Raw genomic sequence first — 18,553 nt, 5'->3', positions numbered from 1 at the left:
ACACACAAGTTTTAAAAAGGGTTCATGCTTCTGAGTAGGATTAGACTTCTAAATATTTCACAACTAGATAGTGTATGTTTTCCAAAGCATTTAGAAGAAACCTAGCCCTTGAACATATAGGAGAAAATGGTTCTAATAATAACTTGATTCAAGATAGATTGCCAAAGACTTCAGGCAGCTAAGCAAACCTTCCACTCTTCAATATGGAGCTTTCAATGTAGCTATAGAATCATTAATTCTACACTAATTTGGCTGGTATCAGTCAGGTAAACCAATGTCTGTGTGGGTGTTTTATAAAGGTTAACTTGCAATAACTGTCTCTACTCTCAGTTTCTCTAGTTATGTTCGATTAGTAACATGATTTATGAGCCAGAACTAGTTTGTGGATCATGGTTTGAGGAATGCTGGTTTAGGTGACTGTCTCACTTGGACCTGACACAGAGTCTTACACCATTCAGCCATGTATTACCAATGGCTCTCATACCATTCAGCCATACATTACCAATGGCTCTCACACCATTCAACCATACATTACCAATGGCTCTCACACCATTCAACCATACATTACCAATGGCTCTCATACCATTCAGCCATACATTACCAATGGCTCTCATACCATTCAGCCATGTATTAGCAATGGCTCTCATACCATTCAACCATACATTACCAATGGCTCTCACACCATTCAGCCATATATTACCAATGTTTCTGTGTTGCTGTATATACCTGTTCTACATGTGTATGAATTGATTTTTTTAAATGCCAGTTAAGAGGATGTGGGCATTAGTCCCAGTGTAAGTAAAACTCCATGTAAGTAAAAAACCAATGGCTCTCACACCATTCAGCCATACATTACCAATGACTCTCATACCATTCAACCATACATTACCAATGGCTCTCACACCATTCAGCCATACATTACCAATGGCTCTCACACCATTCAACCATACATTACCAATATTTCTCACACCATTCAGCCATACATTACCAATGGTTCTCATACCATTCAGCCATACATTACCAATGGTTCTCATACCATTCAGCCATACATTACCAATGGCTCTCACACCACTCAGTCATACATTACCAATGGCTCTCTGGACACTTAGCTTGTATTTGTACTCATGAAAGATCATTGATACATATTACATAGAGTAGATGATACCCTTTTTAATATATTACTTTGTATTCTTTACAGTATGCGTGTGTGTGTGTGTGTGTGTGTGTGTGTGTGTGTGTGTGTGTGTTTGACTGTATTTCTGCCATATTCAAGAAGATGTCCCCACTCCAGGGTTGTAATTTGTTTTACAAATTGACTAGTAATGAGTCTAATAATGAGTTGACATTAGCTTCTTCAGGCATGAAAATTTAATAGATGAGTGCAGACCAGCTGGAATCCTTTCATGTGCTTTCATAGTCAAAGTTCCTTAGGCCTCCCCTTGAAGTACAGCACACTCAAAGCCATGTTTCTGTGTTGCTGTACATACCTGTTCTACATGTGTATGAATTGATTTCTTTTAAATGCCAGTTAACAGGATGTGGGCATCAGTCCCAGTGTAAGTAAAACTCCATTATCATCATGGTGGGGTGCATGGTGGCATGCAGTCAGGCATGGTGCTAGAGCAGTGGCTGAGAGCTACGTCCTGATTCATAGGCAGCAACCAGAGAGAGCAAGACATTGGGGCTGACAGGGATTTTTGAAACCTCAAAACCCATCCCCAGTGACACACTTTCTCCAACAAGGCCACACCCACTCCAACAAAGCCACGCCTCCTAATCCTTCTAATCCTTTTAAACAGTTCTACTCCCTTGTGATGAAGCATTCAAATATATGAGCCTATGGGGAATGTTCTTATTTAAACCACAACAGCAGCCACTCTTCCACCAATCAGAAGAAGGAGATTCCTTCTTGACTAAAATTCACATTGAAGAATCTGTTTTCAGTCAGGCTCTGCTGCTTCCCATCTGTTTAGCCTTGGGCACGTGATTCAGCCTCACTGAAGCTGTTTCATTTATACTAATAGACACTGTTGTGGATTGGATGTGAAATGTCTCTATAAACTCACAAATACTTGCTTCCTAGATGGTTGCACTATTTTGAAAAGTTGTAGAAACATTTAAGGGTGGGGCCTTGTAAGACAAATTGCTAAACAGTCTTATTAATAAAAAACCTAGAGCCAGATATTGGAGTGAAAGCTGAAAGATCAGAGAAGCAGAAAGAAGCCAGCTACATTCTTACTGCTCGAAAATCTTCAGCCCAAGAGAGAGCTACTTCCTGTATACTCACACCTATATACCTTTCTGTATCCTGCCATCTTACTTCCTCTTTCCACCCAGCTACATCACTTCCTGTCTGTCTGTACAGACCTCCAGACCTCTATGGTTAACTAGTGCTGGGATTAAAGGCATGTGCCACCACACCTGGCTCTGTTCCCAGTGTGGCCTTGAACTCACAGAGATCTGGATGAATCTCTGCCTCCTGAATGCTAGGATTAAAGGCGTGTGCTACCATTGCCTGACCTCTATGTTAATATAGTGATTGGCTTTTCCCTCTGATCCCCAGATTAGCTTTATTGGGGTGCACAAATAAAATATCACCATAGAGCCTCACTGGAGGAAATGGGTCACTGGAGGACAGGTCTGGGGGTTGATAGCTCCACTCCTCTCTGCTTTCTGTTTTCTAATGGCAAACACAGTGTGACCAGCCTCCTGATGCTCCTGGAGCCTAGCCTTCCCTACCGTGATAGACTATTTCCTCAAACTGTGAGCCAAGATATACCTTTCTCCATTATGCTGCTTTTTTTTTTATCAGTTATTTGGTTACAGCAATAAGAAAAATAACATATACAGATATTCACCTCTTGTGATTTTTAAGGATTTTTAAGAAGAAATAACAGTTATTTCTTAGCCCAGTACTTTGCATGTTGTGTCCAGATACATGGCAGTTATTCAGACAGCCTTTTATGAATAAAAGCTATGGGTTTTTCATGATGTAATGTCTTAAAGATACTTTCTGATTCACAGTAGACTTTAGTTAAGATGTGTACATTCTCCTCAGTGGCTTGATTGTATCCCCTCCCATTCTTAATCTTTTCTGGCTAGAATTATTTCTCCCTCAAATACTTCTTAGCTGTTAACAGTTTAATTCTTCTGGATGTGAATTTTTTTTTTCAGTGCTGCTATTTCTTGGTGTGAGAGCAATTAGTGCTACCAGGGTTTTCTAGTTACATCAACATTTAAATAACAATATACTGTGTTACTTGCTCCTAATACCCTTCTGAGACATCCTGGAAGGACCCACTTCTTCTTGGGCACTGGGAAGGTGTAAAGCATCATGAGAGCACTGTTAAAATCTGCTATAGTATTGTTGGGGGGCTTCTGAAGCCCCACCCTTAGCTTAGGAGCTATTGGAAGTGGATGGCTGATGGTTGCTGGGGGAAGGAAAGTCACTTTTCTTTAGGGGTGTGCCTCCTATTAGGATTCCATGCCCCAGTGGATAGCCTTGTACCCGTGTGCACATGGGTAGCACTAATTGGACTCAGTGGGCTTGATTAATTAATTAATTATGAAAGGAAGATATGAAGTTGAGAGGCAGATGTGATTGGGTGATCTTGGAGGGAATCAGGGTAGGGGAAGGGATGGTACATTGTATAGTGCATGTATGAAATTTTCAAATAAAAGTGGAAAAAATCTATTATAATCACTGTTAGTATTAATGATAATTTTATAATTTTATATTATAAGCACTTGTCTTAGTTAGGGTTTCTATTGCTATGAAAATAGAAACCATGACCATGACAACTCTTATAGAGGAAAACATTGAATAGGGTTGGTTGCTTACAGTTCGGAGGTTCAGTTCATTATTGTCATGATGGGACATGGCAGCACATAGGCAGACATGGAGCTGAGAGTCCTACATCTTCCAGCAACCGGAAGTGGCCGGAGACACTGGATGTGGCTTGAGCATATATGAGATTTCAAAGCTCACCTCCACAGAGACATACTTCCTCCAACAAGACCACACCTACTCCAACAAAGCCATACCTTCTAATAGTGCCACTCCCTTTGGGGGCCATTTTTTTTTCCAAATCACCACATTCCACTCCCTGGCCCACAAAGGCTTGCAGCCACATCATAATGCAAAAATGTACAGTCTAACTTCAAAAGTCCCGATAGTCTATAACAGTCTCAAACTTTTTTAAAAATCTAAAGTTCAAGGTCTCTTCTGAGATTCATACAGTATCTGAACTGTAATCCCCTGTAAAATCAAAATCAAAAAGCAGATCACATACTTCCGACATATGATGGCACAGGAGACACATAATGCTCTATGAGACAAGCCCATGGATGGTTGAAAACACAGCTTTAATGACTGTAATTGGTAAAAAGGAGCTAGACTATGATTGACAAGTGTCCTTGATCCACAATGAATGTTAAGCAAATGACTATGATTGGCTAAGTAGGCATCCTCAGTGAGTTGTCTAGAAGACACCTTCCTATGCTGTGTCCCCGCGTGTATTGGAATATCAGGTCCAATAAAGCCTTTTCTCTATAGGGTCCCATGTTTTTTTCTTACTTTCAGTACTTTGGGCTGGGCTATAAACACACAGAAGCAGCAGAGATACCAGGGAGGAAAGACAGTGAGATTCGGTACTAGTTTCTAATCTCTAGTGCTGTTTCCTCAACAGCCTTGCTTGTGACTGACAGCTGGGTCCCAAGCTCAGGGCCCAGCTTCCCAGCACAAAATCCTGGCAACTTCCACCTGATGGCTGAAGAAGTGACCATTATTAGAGGCCTCAGGCCTGCCTGCCAGCAATACCCGCAGACCTGAATTTTCCCTGCAGCCCCAGCATGGCCTAATGGCTTCAAGACTGCCTACTGGTCTTACTTGAAGGACTCCTGCCCTCCCACCTCCCAGATGCCTACACCTTCATGGTTCTGGCTGGCCTACTGTTCAGTTCCTCAAGAAAGCCCTCTAGGTATCCTGGCTACCAAGCAGCAGTACGTGCCCAAATGTATCTTGACCCCCAAATGCTGTCTCAACTTAGGCAGGTATCCTGAATCCTGGCAGTAGCCATTGATAACTTTACTGTTCATCTGGATAGTTCATGAGTACGCAGGGCAGGAAGAAGGGAAATTGAAATGGAAAAAAAAAGAATGAAGAGAGAGAGAGGGGAGTGGAGAAGGAGCAGAGACAGGGAGCAGAAAGAAGGTTTCAAGGAGCCAGAGAGGAGAATCTGCAGGTCCTGGTCACCACAAAAGGTTCCAGGGAACTGTCTAGTCTTCAGCGTCAAGGGACTCAGACTCTAGGCTTAGAGTTGTAGCAGTTGTCCACTGCTAAGAGCCAGAAGCCCCAACATCCGAGGCCCATATAGAGACTGTAACACTGGCAAGGCGAAGTCCACCATATCTACTCTGTATAACATGAGAAGATCCGCTTCTCTCTGGCCACTGCTGACACTTGCTGCTGGCAAACACAGAAGGAAAAGAAAGGTGTTGGCGACCAGCGTTTGCAGGGCTTTCTGCCCACCCACAATTTCCATCCAGGAAGAGTAAAAGAACCTTCATCCAACCAACGGGTGACCCTGCCTGCTGCTAACCTTGCCTTATGAACTGAGTTGGCTACAGATGTGCAATAGGCATTTACAAAGAATGTTGGGTAATATGGGACAGCTCACAGCTGTATTTGAAAATCTAGTGTTCTATAAACACGTTGTCTTACTTGTGTCCACAGTGAAACTCACCTGTATTTCATGGCCCACTTGCATTATCTGGCACAATAGCTCCCAACCTTAATTTCCTATTACAACTCTTGCTTTTTTTCTCTTTGACCAGTCTGGGTGAGTCCTTGGTTTCTCTGTTTCTTAAAGTACATCAAATGATTTTTGCTATGTAGTCGGGCTTGAAATTCCTTGGTTTGGTGATTTGAATGAGAAAATTCCACCATAGGCTCCAGGATTTGAATGCTTCCTCTGCTGGTGGTGCTATTTACGGGGAGGTTCAGGGGTTGAGGCCTTGCTGGAGGAAGTGCGTCACTGGGGGTGGGCTTTGAGTTTAGATAGCCTTACCCCATTTCCCGTTCTCTCTCTGCTTCCTGGTTTCACTTGAGTATGTGAGCTCTTAGCCTCCGGGTGCCATGGCTGCTACTTGCTGCTGTTTACCTCCTGGGATGGACCCTTATCGCTCTGGAACCATAAGCCCCAATGAATTCTTTCTTTCATAAGCTGCCTTGGTCATAGTATCTCATCACAACAACAGGAAAGCAACTAATATACTTGGTCTGTTATTAGGACCAGTGAATGTTTTCTGAGAAAAACCAGACAATAAATGTTAGATTTGAAGGTCGTCATAGTTTCTTTGACTTTGGATTTTGGGACCATAGTACAAAGGTCCTTGAGCCACAGATCTCCAGAGAAACCAGGAGAGTTAAGCATGCAGGATTGTCTTTCCAATGAGAAAGATGTGGAAAAACAAACCCTGTTCTTCCATCTAGAAAGCAGAGAATTGATTAATAGCCTGGTGCTCTGCGTTATCTGTTGGGATAAGCCATATCCAGTTCCTACAGCCAGGACCAGAGGTGGCTAATAATCTAAATGACCCTTACAGCCAGGGGCTCCCTAGTCTCCTAAAATCAGGACCAGAGATACCTAATAGTCTAAATGACCCTTATAGCCAGAGGCTGCCCCAAGCTCCCACAACCAGGACCAGAGGTGGCTAATAGTCCAAATGACCTCTAGGCTATCTGTATTACTGAGATCAGGCCAGACCCTTCCTTAGGCCTGTAAGCTAGTACAGGTAGCCTGTTCATCGAACCCATCTTCTTGGAAGAAATGACATGTATCCTGAGTCAAGTGTCAATGTAATTAAGCTTTCTTGTGCACTGCGGATTGAACTACACCAGGAAACTTTTTCCAAGTTGGACTATGTTATAAATACGCTGACAATGAATCACCTGGTTTCACACTTTTTAGAAGTCTTGATCCAGGTTGACGAAGTCTATCTGAACTGAATTTTCATTCCAGTCTCTTTGCACCGTTCACTTCCCTGCCTGACACCTACAGAGACACCCCCTCCCTTGGAGAACAAAGGTAGCCATAGGCCAGGAGGGTTGTCTGTGTTCAGTGGCACTCCACTTCTAGACTCTGAAATTTGAATTCATGTAATTGTCACATGCCAGAAAATGTTCTTTTTATGTTTCTCAGCTACTCAAAAACACCCTTGTGTCCATGGAGGTATAAAAACAAGTGACAGGTAGGATTTGCCAAGTCCAGCCTTATAGTTTGTATCTGTGTTCCTGTTTCAATTTGGAAGCATAAAGCATTTCGTTCCCTAGATTGCAATAGCATTGGAAATAAGTCTTAGTAATTTTTAAAAATTATTTTATGTGCTTGGATGCTTTTCCTGCATGCATGGCAGTGTAACATCCGTGTGCCTAGTGCTCATGGAAGCCAGAAGAGGGCAATGAATCCCCTGGAACCAGAATTACTGACCATTATGAGCCATCAGTGCTGGGACTTGAACCCTGGTCCCCTGGAAGAACTCTGAACCGCTGAGCCATCTCTTCAGGGGCTAACAGTAAATGTCATCAAAGCATTTTAAAACATGGCAATGCTTGTCTTTAGAAACTGTAGCTGTTGTCTTATTTGGTCTATGTGTAGCAAGCCTGGCCTAAGTGGTTTAAAATCATATGAAAGAGTGAATGCAGGCTTAGTTACATACATGCTGCTCTCCTCAGCCATTAGTGCACATGTTTATTTTTCTGTTCTGTTACTCTCGCTATCAGTCAATGAATGATGCCTTACCTCATGACTACAGACAGCTGTAGAAGCCCCAGACATCTCATGCAGATATGACCTCCAACAAAGAATACTTCATGTTTTTTGTGCTTTTGTATTGGATTTTTTTTATATGTGTACACATGCGTGGGTACCTGTGTGTTTACATGCATGTCAAGGCTGAAGTTTAACATTGGGTGTCTTCTTTAATTGCTTTGTACATTATAATTAAAAAAAATTTTTTTGAGACAGAATCTCTCACTGAAACCAGACCTCACCAATTTGAGTAAACTATCTGCCAGCAAGCCTCAGAGATCCCCTTGTACTATCTGCCAGCAAGCCTCAGAGATCCCCTTGTCTCTGCCTCTCCAGTGCTGGTAGAGTACTGAATAACGGACTTTTTAATGTGTGTTATTGGCGATCAAACTCAGATCCTTTGGCTTGCCTGGCAAAACACTCCTTGGCCCTGTGTGTTTGTTTTTAAAGGCAAACTTTTCTAGGAGAAGCCCTTTTCCCTTACAGATCTCCCCTTAAGTCCCGAGACCAGATCAGTCTTTGGTGAAGGAACTGAAACCATGTGATGATTGCGATGCTCTTCTTCTCTGTGTTTGAAATGTGCCTGTCTTCATAGGGTGGTTTCAAGATCCCAGAACCAAATCAGGATTCTGATGACAAAAAAAGGAAGTAAGAAGGGAAAAGGGGAAAGAATCAGCTACCCCCCACACAACTAGATTCTTAGGTCAGAGCACTCTGCGGAAGGCTGTGTGCTTAGATCCTCACTGCGCTTGATCATTTATTTCCTTTGAAGACCCTTAGAGAGTTTTTATTACAAGATATTTCCCTAAAAGCAATTCTATTGATTTTCCACTTTCATAGGTTATATTTGTTTTAGGTTTCAGAGCTAAAACCATTATTCCTACCAGATTACATTTTAAAAGCAAAGTACCCTGTTTTTGCCTACGTGGTTGTTTTCTTAAAATCTGTAACACTGCAAATATGCCATAAAAATATAAAAAAGACAAAAGCGACACTGTTTTGATCATCTGGACTCATCAAAGCATTGTCTAATTTATATCGTAAAAACAACAAAAGCTAATTGGGTGGCAGTGGCGCATGTCTTTAATTCCCAGGACTTGGGAAGCAGAGGCAGGAGGATCTCTGAGTTCGAGGCCAGTCTGGGCTACAGAGTGAGTTCCAGGAAAGGCACAAAGCCACACAGAGAAATCCTGTCTCGAAAAACCAAAAAAACAAAAACAAAACAAAACTCAACAAAAGTTGTTTTTAATAAAGTATATTAGTAATATTTTAAGAATTCTGTCACACACACACACACACACAAACACACACACACACACACACACACACCGTCTACTTTGTTATCTCCATGGCTGTTGTGACCCACCTCTCAAGTGTGAACACTACTTCCCCATTTGAAAACCATCAAGGCAGACTGTTATTAACCCTAAACTGGCCTGCAGTGAGAGCCCCCAAACCCATGAAGAGTATGGACTGAAGTCCCACTTGAATGATATTTGTGGGAAAACATCTCTTGTTACAGAAGACATTCCTTCTCAGGACATAGAGGCCAGGCTTCTGGTCATAGTTCTGCCTTTACAGGTCTATTGCAGTGACCACGTGACTTAGCTCTAGTTTTGATGTCTATAAAGCCAGGGTTGGGATTATGCGGTTTACGAGGTTTCTGTTAGAGGCAAATCTGTTCCGTTTAACCATGTGATCCCAATTTTTTTGGCCTTTATTTCCAATGGCGAAGACAACAGCAGAGTCCATGATGGTGTTCTAATGCAATACAGTCGTGCTATAGTGTGTGAAAATGACATGGCACGAAAAATAGTTAGACAAGGCAAGATTATAGCAACCAGCACGTCGGCATAGCACTTGTGCCCTGGGAGACATTCCCATGGAACCCGGACAAATTCCATCCCCGCTCCAGAAACTGAACCAGAGGACAAATATGAGGGCCATACAAAAAGGAAATACGAGAAAGGGTTATTTTTTTTAACTAAAATATTTGCAAACCTCTATTTCTATTTATACTGAAACATAGACCATTACCAGTACAGTTTTTCCCGAAGCTCTAGGGATGTCTTCTATTCTTCTAGAACTCTCAATGTTTCATGAAATGGTCACAGAAGTAAAGCTAAGAGACCCTGCAAAACTGATTTAGGAAAACAAATTTATGTGGAGTCAAAAAAAAGCAGTGACCTTTAGCTAGTCTGGCTTTTTTTCCCTGACCGTTCAGAACCGACTCCTAAGCTATAAATCAGTCATTTAGTTAAATCAGTCACCCGACCGTTCATTTCTTTTCTCAGCACACAACTTTCCCACATTTCTGAGGGGTGTTACTGATTTAGGGGAGCTCAGTTATGTCTAAGGACTTGGGAGAACCTCTTCCCTAAGGAACTGGGAAGTAGGTAAATCTGATACTTGGAAAGTAGCCTAGGGTGGGGCGGCAGTGAGTCACATCTCCTTGGGTCTGGATGGCCTCTCTTTCCCAGTTCGGTCTGTAAGAGTCGGGAACATTTTTAAAAGGGTTTCCAGAGAGTTAGCTTTTAGTCCTCTGGTCAGGGTGACTCTCCTCCATTCTGAGGCTCCGTGTCCAGGATGTCTATCCCAGGAGGGTTCCCCGTGGCTTCTTCATAGGAGGGTGGCAGGCAGGTCAAGTGCAGGGTCCCAAAGACCGGCAGTGGAGAGTAGGGGACACTCTGCTCGCTGCCCCAAGGTAGGCTGGGCAAGAAGTCAGTCACCTCTCCAGAAGGGGACTCTGGGAGGTCGATGCTGAATATCTGGCCTTGAGGCCGTGGGGCCTGACAGCGTCTGTATAGGAAAAGCAGCAGGAAGGCCAAGAAGAGCATGATGGTGGCCGGAAGCAGGATGCACAGGAAAGGCTCCACATCCGCCTGGGTGGAACTCAGCTGCTGGGTGCCCTGGAGTAAGGAATAAAAGGAGTTCAAACATGAGGGAAGGTGGGCTTTGCAAGTGTTGCTCATGGACCCCTAGGTGAAATAATGTGAATGACACCCCCAAGTGTGCATTCAGAATGTCCAAGCACACATTGATATCGAAGTTAAAATGTTAGAATGCTTTTACTTTGGTATTCTAAGAGTAATATACTTCTTATTCTTTTCACTGGGAATCCTTATCATTTATCTACTTACTTTGTTTAATATTAGGTCAACAGTGTTTTTGTTGGCACAGAAGACTCACATAATGTTCATCTTTAATTCTGGAACAAAATTTCACATGGTTATAAGTTCATACCACATGTGAATAATTGATGAGTTCAGATTTGATAGCTGCACTTAGAGTTATAATTAAGCCTGATTATGTAATATTGCTATGACAAATATAGAATTGAAAATTTATCGATCTAGATATTTTTATTTTTGTAGGACATGTTGAGACAGAGACTTGCTATGTAATCCTGGCTAGATTTGAACTTGTAGAGATTCTCTTTGCCTCTGACTCCTGGGTGCTGGGATCACAGGTACACACCTGTGACCTGAAAGTTTCTGAAATTTTAAGAAAAAAGAATTCACACATAATCCAACATGGTGATTCAAATCTGTAATCCCAGCACTAGGGGAGGGGAAGGGGTAAAAGGAGGAGAAGCATGAGTCTAGCCTTGGCTACATAGCGAGTTTGAGATCAGCCTGGGGTACATGAGTCAAAACACACAAGCAAATTACAAGTAAATTCCCATACAACCTAAAAGATCTTAATTTTGTAGTGTTAGCTAAAATAATAATAATAATAATAATAATAATAATAATAATAATAATGGTTCCTGATGGAGTAAATAATATCATGAATTGATGCTTCAATAGCAGAGTTGAAATGCAGCCTAAAAATACTGTTGTAATTGCATGTATATTGTTTTAAGATCAATTGCTGAGGATGTATTTCAAAGTTTCTGTATTATATCAATGAAGCACAAAGTAAAAATGCAAATATCTGCAACCATGGGAAAGCAAATATTTTATTTTATTTTATTTTATTTTTTTTGGTTTTTCGAGACAGGGTTTCTCTGTGTAGCTTTGCGCCTTTTCCTGGAACTCACTTGGTAGCCCAGGCTGGCCTCGAACTCACAGAGATCCGCCTGGCTCTGCCTCCCGAGTGCTGGGATTAAAGGCATGCGCCACCACCGCCCGGCCGGAAAGCAAATATTTTAAAGGTGAAAATGTATTTAAAATAGTAATAGTAATAGTAATAATAATAATAATAACAATAATAATAATAATAATAATAATAATAATAATAATAAGGACTGGAGAGATTACTCAGAGATTAAGAGCATTGTGTGCTCTTCCAGAGGACCTGAGTTCAATTCCCAGCAACCATTTGGTGGCTCACGACCATCTATAATTAGATCTGATGCCTTCTTCCAGTGTGCAGGCAAAACACGCAGGCAGAACACTGTATACATAAAAAATAAAGAAATCTTTAAAAATAAAGAAAGGAGGAAAGAGAGAAAGAGAAAGAAAGAGAAAAAGAAAGAGAAGCAAATGAACTAGCAAGCTCTGGCTGGAGACATGGCTCAGCGGTTAAGAGCACTGGCTGCTCTTCCAGAGGTCCTGAGTTCAATTCCCAGCACCCACAGGGTGGCTCACAACCATCTGTAATGAGGTCTGGCGCCCTCTTCTGGCCTGCAGGGATACATGCAAACAACACTGTATACATAATAAATAAATCTTTAAAAAATGTTTAAAAAAAATAGCAAGCTCATTGTGTAAGAGTAGTAGGCATAGGCACGATCGTGAGAGTTGATGCTCTCCTTTCTCACTTTTACTTGAGTTCTGTTTGATTTTGATGGGCAGGATGACTGGTTCATCTTGCTTTGTGTGGATAATCTTTTCTTATTCCCTAAAGACTTTACAATGTGTGTTTTCTGGCTCAAAATGAGATGGTTGATTCTGTGCTTATACTGCCAGATATTTTATTCTTGGTAATGTATGAATTCAGAGCTTTTAGCTCAAGCAGCCTCAAAACCAAAGGCCTTCTTAAGAAGCAGAGCAGCTGTGATCTTTGGGCTGGACAGCTATCTTTTTGAAATCCCTCTCTTTTGTGACCAGGGAGAACACTTACCATCTCCAGACATGAGTTTTCTCCTCTTGGAAATGGAAATAATGGTGTCTGATTTTGAGGATTAGCAAAGGAACGAAGTGAATTACTGTGCATAAAGATCTCAGTGGATCTTTATCTTCATGTTTCAGGGGACTCAAACTTACTAACAGTAAAATACTGAAGACAGCTGGGTGGTATTGGTGCACACCTTTAATCCCAGCACTTGGGAGGCAGAGGCAGATGAGTTCGAGGCCAGCGTGGTCTACAGAGTGAGTTCCAGGACAGCCAAGGCTGTTACACAGAGAAACCCTGTCTCAAAAAACAAAAAACGAAGCAAAACAAAAAAAACCAAATAAATAAATAAATAAATAAATAAAATACTGAAGACAACCAGGAGAAACCTAGAAATTGTATTGATAAGGATAGAAAATATGATAAGCATAAAACCTAGCATTACTAAATTCATATTTATTATGTATATATGTATATATTCAGAAAAAAATAGTAATATATTTTGTGTGTGTCTGCTGCTTTTTTTAAACTAGAGATTTCTTTTGTTTCTTCTATATAATCTAGTTAATATCAGAATAATATACTTACAATCTATTGTGACATAACATAGGCCGTTGATTATAAAAGTATAAAGATTCATAAACCTATAAAGGAATCCATTGAAATAACAAATCAAATTTGAGTAAAAAAGAAAGTTACCTATAACTGATTTTCTCTTTCTAGTTTAATCATTAATATGCTAAAGCTACCATCACCTTTAAAATAATCATCACTCCAAAAAACACAGATCATTTTTTGCAATGTGTTTTAAAATTTATTCTATATCAATAACAGATGATAATGGTTTCTGGTCTACTATGGTCATCAAATTTTAAATTCTCTATTACACTTGATAAATTTAATATGCACTGGATACAAAGATACTTAACATTCTATTTATTTAAAAGATTTTATGTAACAGATGCTGTTGTGTACAATGATGCCACATTTAATATTATCAATATTAGTTTCAAAAAACTGGGAAAGGAAAAATAATACAGTCTTAAATGAAATCATTATTATTGTTGGTTGATTACTTTTGTCCAAATACTAAATAGTATTAGAAGTGTTTTTGTTTTGTTTTATTATTTAACATGCAGAGTACTACAATCTCTTGAGACAAAGTACTCTATTTTTCCACTTAAGAAAATTTCAGAGTTGTAGGGCAAATGCATTATAGCATTCTTAATTTCTTTATTTGATTATTCATGTTATGATTATTGAAATTGTTGTGTGCCCTTAATACAGAAAAGTTATTATTCCTGCTCATCAGCTCTAAAATCCTTTCCTGTACTCCAACTTGCTTCTTAACTTCTATAAATTTTCGGAGGTTTGTGTTTACTTAAGGGACATTTTAGAAAAATACTGAGATTAAGGTATAACACGTGAAGGATCTATCTTTCTATATACCAGTATGCTTTTCTATAAATTCAGGTTTAGGAGATTTTAAACACCAATCTCTCCAGCTTTCTAGAAAATGAGAAAATAAGTTTATTTCCCTTTCTTGTGTGGTCAGCATGCCATTTATTTAGGCTCTGATTGTAGCATCTTGGTTCTTAGATTTCTATAATTTTTTTTCTTTAATGTTGCTCAGACTGACACTCTCTTGGTGATTTGCCAGACAACTCCAAGTAGCTGCTATATTTCTTAGTAAAAGAGAAAACTCCTTAATCCCCTGCCCTCCTTCCTGAAGATTAGCAGCGTTTTCTACCAACTGTTAGACACATGCTCACCACACAGTCAGGAACAACAGCCTAACCTCTTAGTTTGTATATAGTGTCTAGACATTGCACACTGAGCAAAGAACACATCTAAAATACCTCAAAAAGCTCTTGGTTCCTAGACTCAGGTGTTCTTCAATCTATAATTGATAGAACAAATATTCCTATGATACATTGGTGATTGCCAAGCCCTCCCCAAACTCTCAATCTATAATTGATAGAACAAATATTCCTATGATACATTGGTGATTGCTAAGCACCCCCCCCACATACTCTCACATTGCTTCTTACAGACTGCTAACCAGAGAACTCATATTTTTATTATATCAGTTTAATACTCAATGTGGCCACACTAAGTTTTAAAACCTGAAAACACAGGCGACGTTGGATTAAAGATCTAAGAAACATACTTTGGGGGAAGGAATGGCTGAATCCATAGATACAGACCTGCAGCTGGGTCTCCAGAAGTGGCAGGCTTGGTTCGCTGGTTAGCCACTCGTACGTCCCCCGGCCAGCGTGGCCAAACTTCCTCCAGCTGCTGCCCAGCAGTCCCCTCATGTTTCCATCTGCTGATGCCCTGGCCACCCTTCCACCCTGCTGTCCAGACTCCACAATGCTGCTTGCTCTTGGCTGGGATTCCGGGTGCGTGTGTTGGTAAACCTGTTTTCCGATGAGTGGTAACAGGAAAAATAATCCAAGCAGAGGGACTTCTCCGGACTGGCTTTAAACTCAGTGCTTTTGGATTGGCTTTTGTGGCCTTTCTCACCAGCAGGGTTGGAAAGTGTTTAGAAGTGGGACAGATTCCAGGTGAGGTTCCTGCGTTGAACTGTTACAAAGTATGGTCTCATGCTCTCGGTGAGTCAAGAGCTATTCATATTTAGATGTCACTAAGACCCGCCTCCTCTCCTTACCATTTCCTTCTCAGAGACATATCTGATCAAGCAAAACCACACAGACTGAATTATCCTCAACGATTTCTGGATTCTATAGTACAGAACGGCAAAGAGGTATTTGGTAGAGAAGCAAGGGCCATTAATAATTCTTCACTGAATTATTTAGATGAAAGATGCTTAATGATAAAATTGTACAGAAGCCAGACGGACAGTAGCTAAGATTGTTTGGATGTGATGTTTGCTGATTTCATTTTTTAAAAAATCGAATTACCAGTATCTAAATAGCCTTCCTTCTGATTATCTTGTAAACTTCATACAAATACTGACAAGCTTCAAATAAGAGATTTTCAGATTGAATGTTTTCTAGGCTAACTTGGGGATATTTAATTACATGTGTGTGCTAATTAATATTTGGAGCATTGTCTTAGCCTGTTTATGCTACAGAGTAGCTAAGAGTGAGGAACTCATGATGTGCTACAGATCTGAAGTCAGCAAAGTCCGCTAGCAAGGTGCTAGCATTTGGTATGTGGTGGTGAGATGTTTCCTGTGTCCTCACCTGGTGGAGGACAGAAGATCTGGCTAGTCATAAAGCTGTGTGACACCTTCATAAGGATACCAGTCCTACTCAGGAAGGAGTTGATATCATGGCCTAATGACCTCTGAGGCCCACCTCTCAATTCTGTCTCATTGGCAATACCTAAATTTGGGAGGGGACACATTTAAACCACAGCAGGCATGGTGTTGGGGATGAAGTGAATGTCACAGACTGAAATATTTCTTAACTTGGATTTTTTTCTCCTTAATTAGGATTATCATCTATTGACCCATGGTGGCCTATGGCTATGTTTTAGGGAGTCACAGACTTACAGATAGGTGCAATTTGTGCGGGAGGACCCATAGTTACTGTGACTTTTCAAAGACTGCTGTCCTGCTGGTGGAACTTAGTCCTTGCCTAGTTCACTTGTGTTGTGAATGTTTGCCTGGTTTCCCAGTGCCGTCTCAGGATCCTCGTATACAAGTCTTTCCTGTCTTATCTTTTTATTTATTCTGTTTATTGTGCAGTTAGCTGACTTTGTACTTTCAGTTAAGATACTGCCTTGTTTGTTGAGACATTATACGAGAAGCATCCAGCCACCTGTACCTGGTTGTGTGGCACTGTTCCTGGGGTGATGTGAACCAATGGCTACTCACCTCAGATAGGGAACTGATCACAGACCAAAGTAACTATACCACCAAAGTTCAACATGCTAACCAGTTTGTTTTACTGGGTTAATTACAGCAATGAGTGAAGGGTTATTTACAGGAGCAGAAACGACAACTGAATCACCAGAGTCCACCTCAACATAGGTGGCAGATCATGACACCTAGAAACCTGAACTGCACTGACCAACCTGCAGGTGACTGAATGGGTTAGAAAGCTCAGACCAAAGAACTAAGTCTGAGCTTCTTCCAGGCAGTTCAGCTTGTCTGAAAGTGTCTCTCAGCAGTCCTTCTTATTTCTGTATTTTGGGGAAGGGAGGGGGTCTATTGAATCTGGTCAGTTTTAGGGACTTCCTGAAGCCATTGAATTGTCTACCTCCAGAGCTTGCCTGCAGACTGGAATGTTTTACACACACACACACACACACACACACACACACACACACACACACGCATACACCCTTTAGAACAGCCTGTTTTTTCACCATCCTGTAAAAACATCCTGTGTTTTAGATGAGCTTCCCCCTTTATCTCCCCTTTCACATCCTGTCTTAACCCAAGGAAGGAGCCAAGACCGAGAACAGCGATCATATACATGTGAAAGTGGCGGGCGATGGTTCTTTGGTGCTTTATGAGGTCAAGAGGCAGACTGTTAGTGAGCCAGTAAAAGCCTGTTGTGAAGCACAGGGTTTGTCTGTGAGGCAGATTGGATTCCAGCTTGATGGGCAACCAATCGGTGAAACAGACACACCTGCACAGCTGGAAGCAGAGGATGCAAATATGACAGATGTGTTCCAGGGACAGACAGGAAGTGCCTACTAGACAGAGAGCCTGCTACGCTACTCCAGAATTTTGTTACAGATCATGAATACATTCTCAATTAGAAAGCTGCAATTTGGGTCCTACCCTGTTCTTCCATCCCTTGACTGGACATAAAGTAACTGGTGTATGTGCACAGCACGTTACACTGAAAAACAAAACCAAAAATGAAACAAAAATCCTGAACGGCCAAAATTCTGTTTTGGCTGACACTAAATGGAGATGATCTGGAAGAAGGCACTGTTCTATGAAAACACCCCCTTTCTCCCTTAGTGGCACACTCACTTGGCTCTCACCTATATTCCAGGAAGTCACTTTTCCGTTGTTGTTTTAACTGAAGAACCCAACACCACAAAACTAATTGCATACTTTGTTCGATTGGAGGATTTTTATGTCTTTCATTTATCTCTGTCAAACCAACGATGAGTTTATACATTTTTTTGTATGTAGCTGTTACATTGCAGGACAATCTCTCTTTAAGAAAGAGTAATTCTTGAAAATGAATCCTACTTTCTCCTTCAAGTCAACATCTTGTAAAGTAAATTCTTGTTTAAAATGAAAAAAAAAATCCCACTGTTTATCTCCCCTAAAATTGTGTGTCTTAACAAGGTTTTGCCAAGATGGAAGGTCTTACTTAATCTTAGAGAAAACTGAAGGAGAACCCGGCCCAATGGGAAACCCTGTGTTAGGATGAGGTGTATAATTTTAACCAGGCATGCTAATTAGGTGAGCCAAAGGAGGCTTTTGATTGTTAGACTTTAATATTTTGATAGCTGGACCTTGGTAGTAAGCCTTTCTTTGCAAGGGAATGGAGGTGAAGGTGGAGAAACATGGATGCACAGATATTGAAAATAAAGGATGGGTGAGGGCTCAGCCCTAAAGGAGACATTTATAGCACTCCCTTAGGACTCAGAGAACATTGTAGAAGAGAGGCCGAAAGAAGGTAAGGGGTGGAAGATAGGAAGAAGGGCTGTGAAAGCCATCTTCCAAGCACTTTATAGCCTTGTCACTT

The 18,553-nt window shown here is 41.0% G+C and overlaps 2 protein-coding genes across 2 annotated transcripts; one reads left to right on the top strand and one right to left on the bottom strand.

Moving 5' to 3' along the window:
- Positions 1-10,357: 10,357 nt before the first annotated feature.
- Smim28 (small integral membrane protein 28) lies at positions 10,358-15,187 on the bottom strand. Its single transcript, XM_059272470.1, has 2 exons — positions 15,077-15,187; positions 10,358-10,720 (listed from the first exon to the last, which is right to left on the bottom strand). The coding sequence occupies exons 1-2, from the start codon at positions 15,185-15,187 to the stop codon at positions 10,358-10,360; spliced, it is 474 nt and encodes a 157-aa protein (XP_059128453.1).
- A 288-nt stretch (positions 15,188-15,475) lies between these two features.
- On the top strand, positions 15,476-17,544 carry LOC131918373 (small ubiquitin-related modifier 2-A-like). Its single transcript, XM_059272468.1, has 2 exons — positions 15,476-15,484; positions 17,284-17,544. Exons 1-2 carry the CDS (start codon positions 15,476-15,478, stop codon positions 17,542-17,544), a joined length of 270 nt encoding a protein of 89 aa, XP_059128451.1.
- The last annotated feature ends 1,009 nt before the right edge of the window (positions 17,545-18,553 follow it).

This window comes from Peromyscus eremicus, chromosome 8b (assembly GCF_949786415.1).
Source record: "Peromyscus eremicus chromosome 8b, PerEre_H2_v1, whole genome shotgun sequence".
NCBI classification, from domain to species: domain Eukaryota; kingdom Metazoa; phylum Chordata; class Mammalia; order Rodentia; family Cricetidae; genus Peromyscus; species Peromyscus eremicus.
Note: the sequence above shows the minus strand (reverse complement) of the source record. Positions and strands in the feature narration are given on the sequence as shown.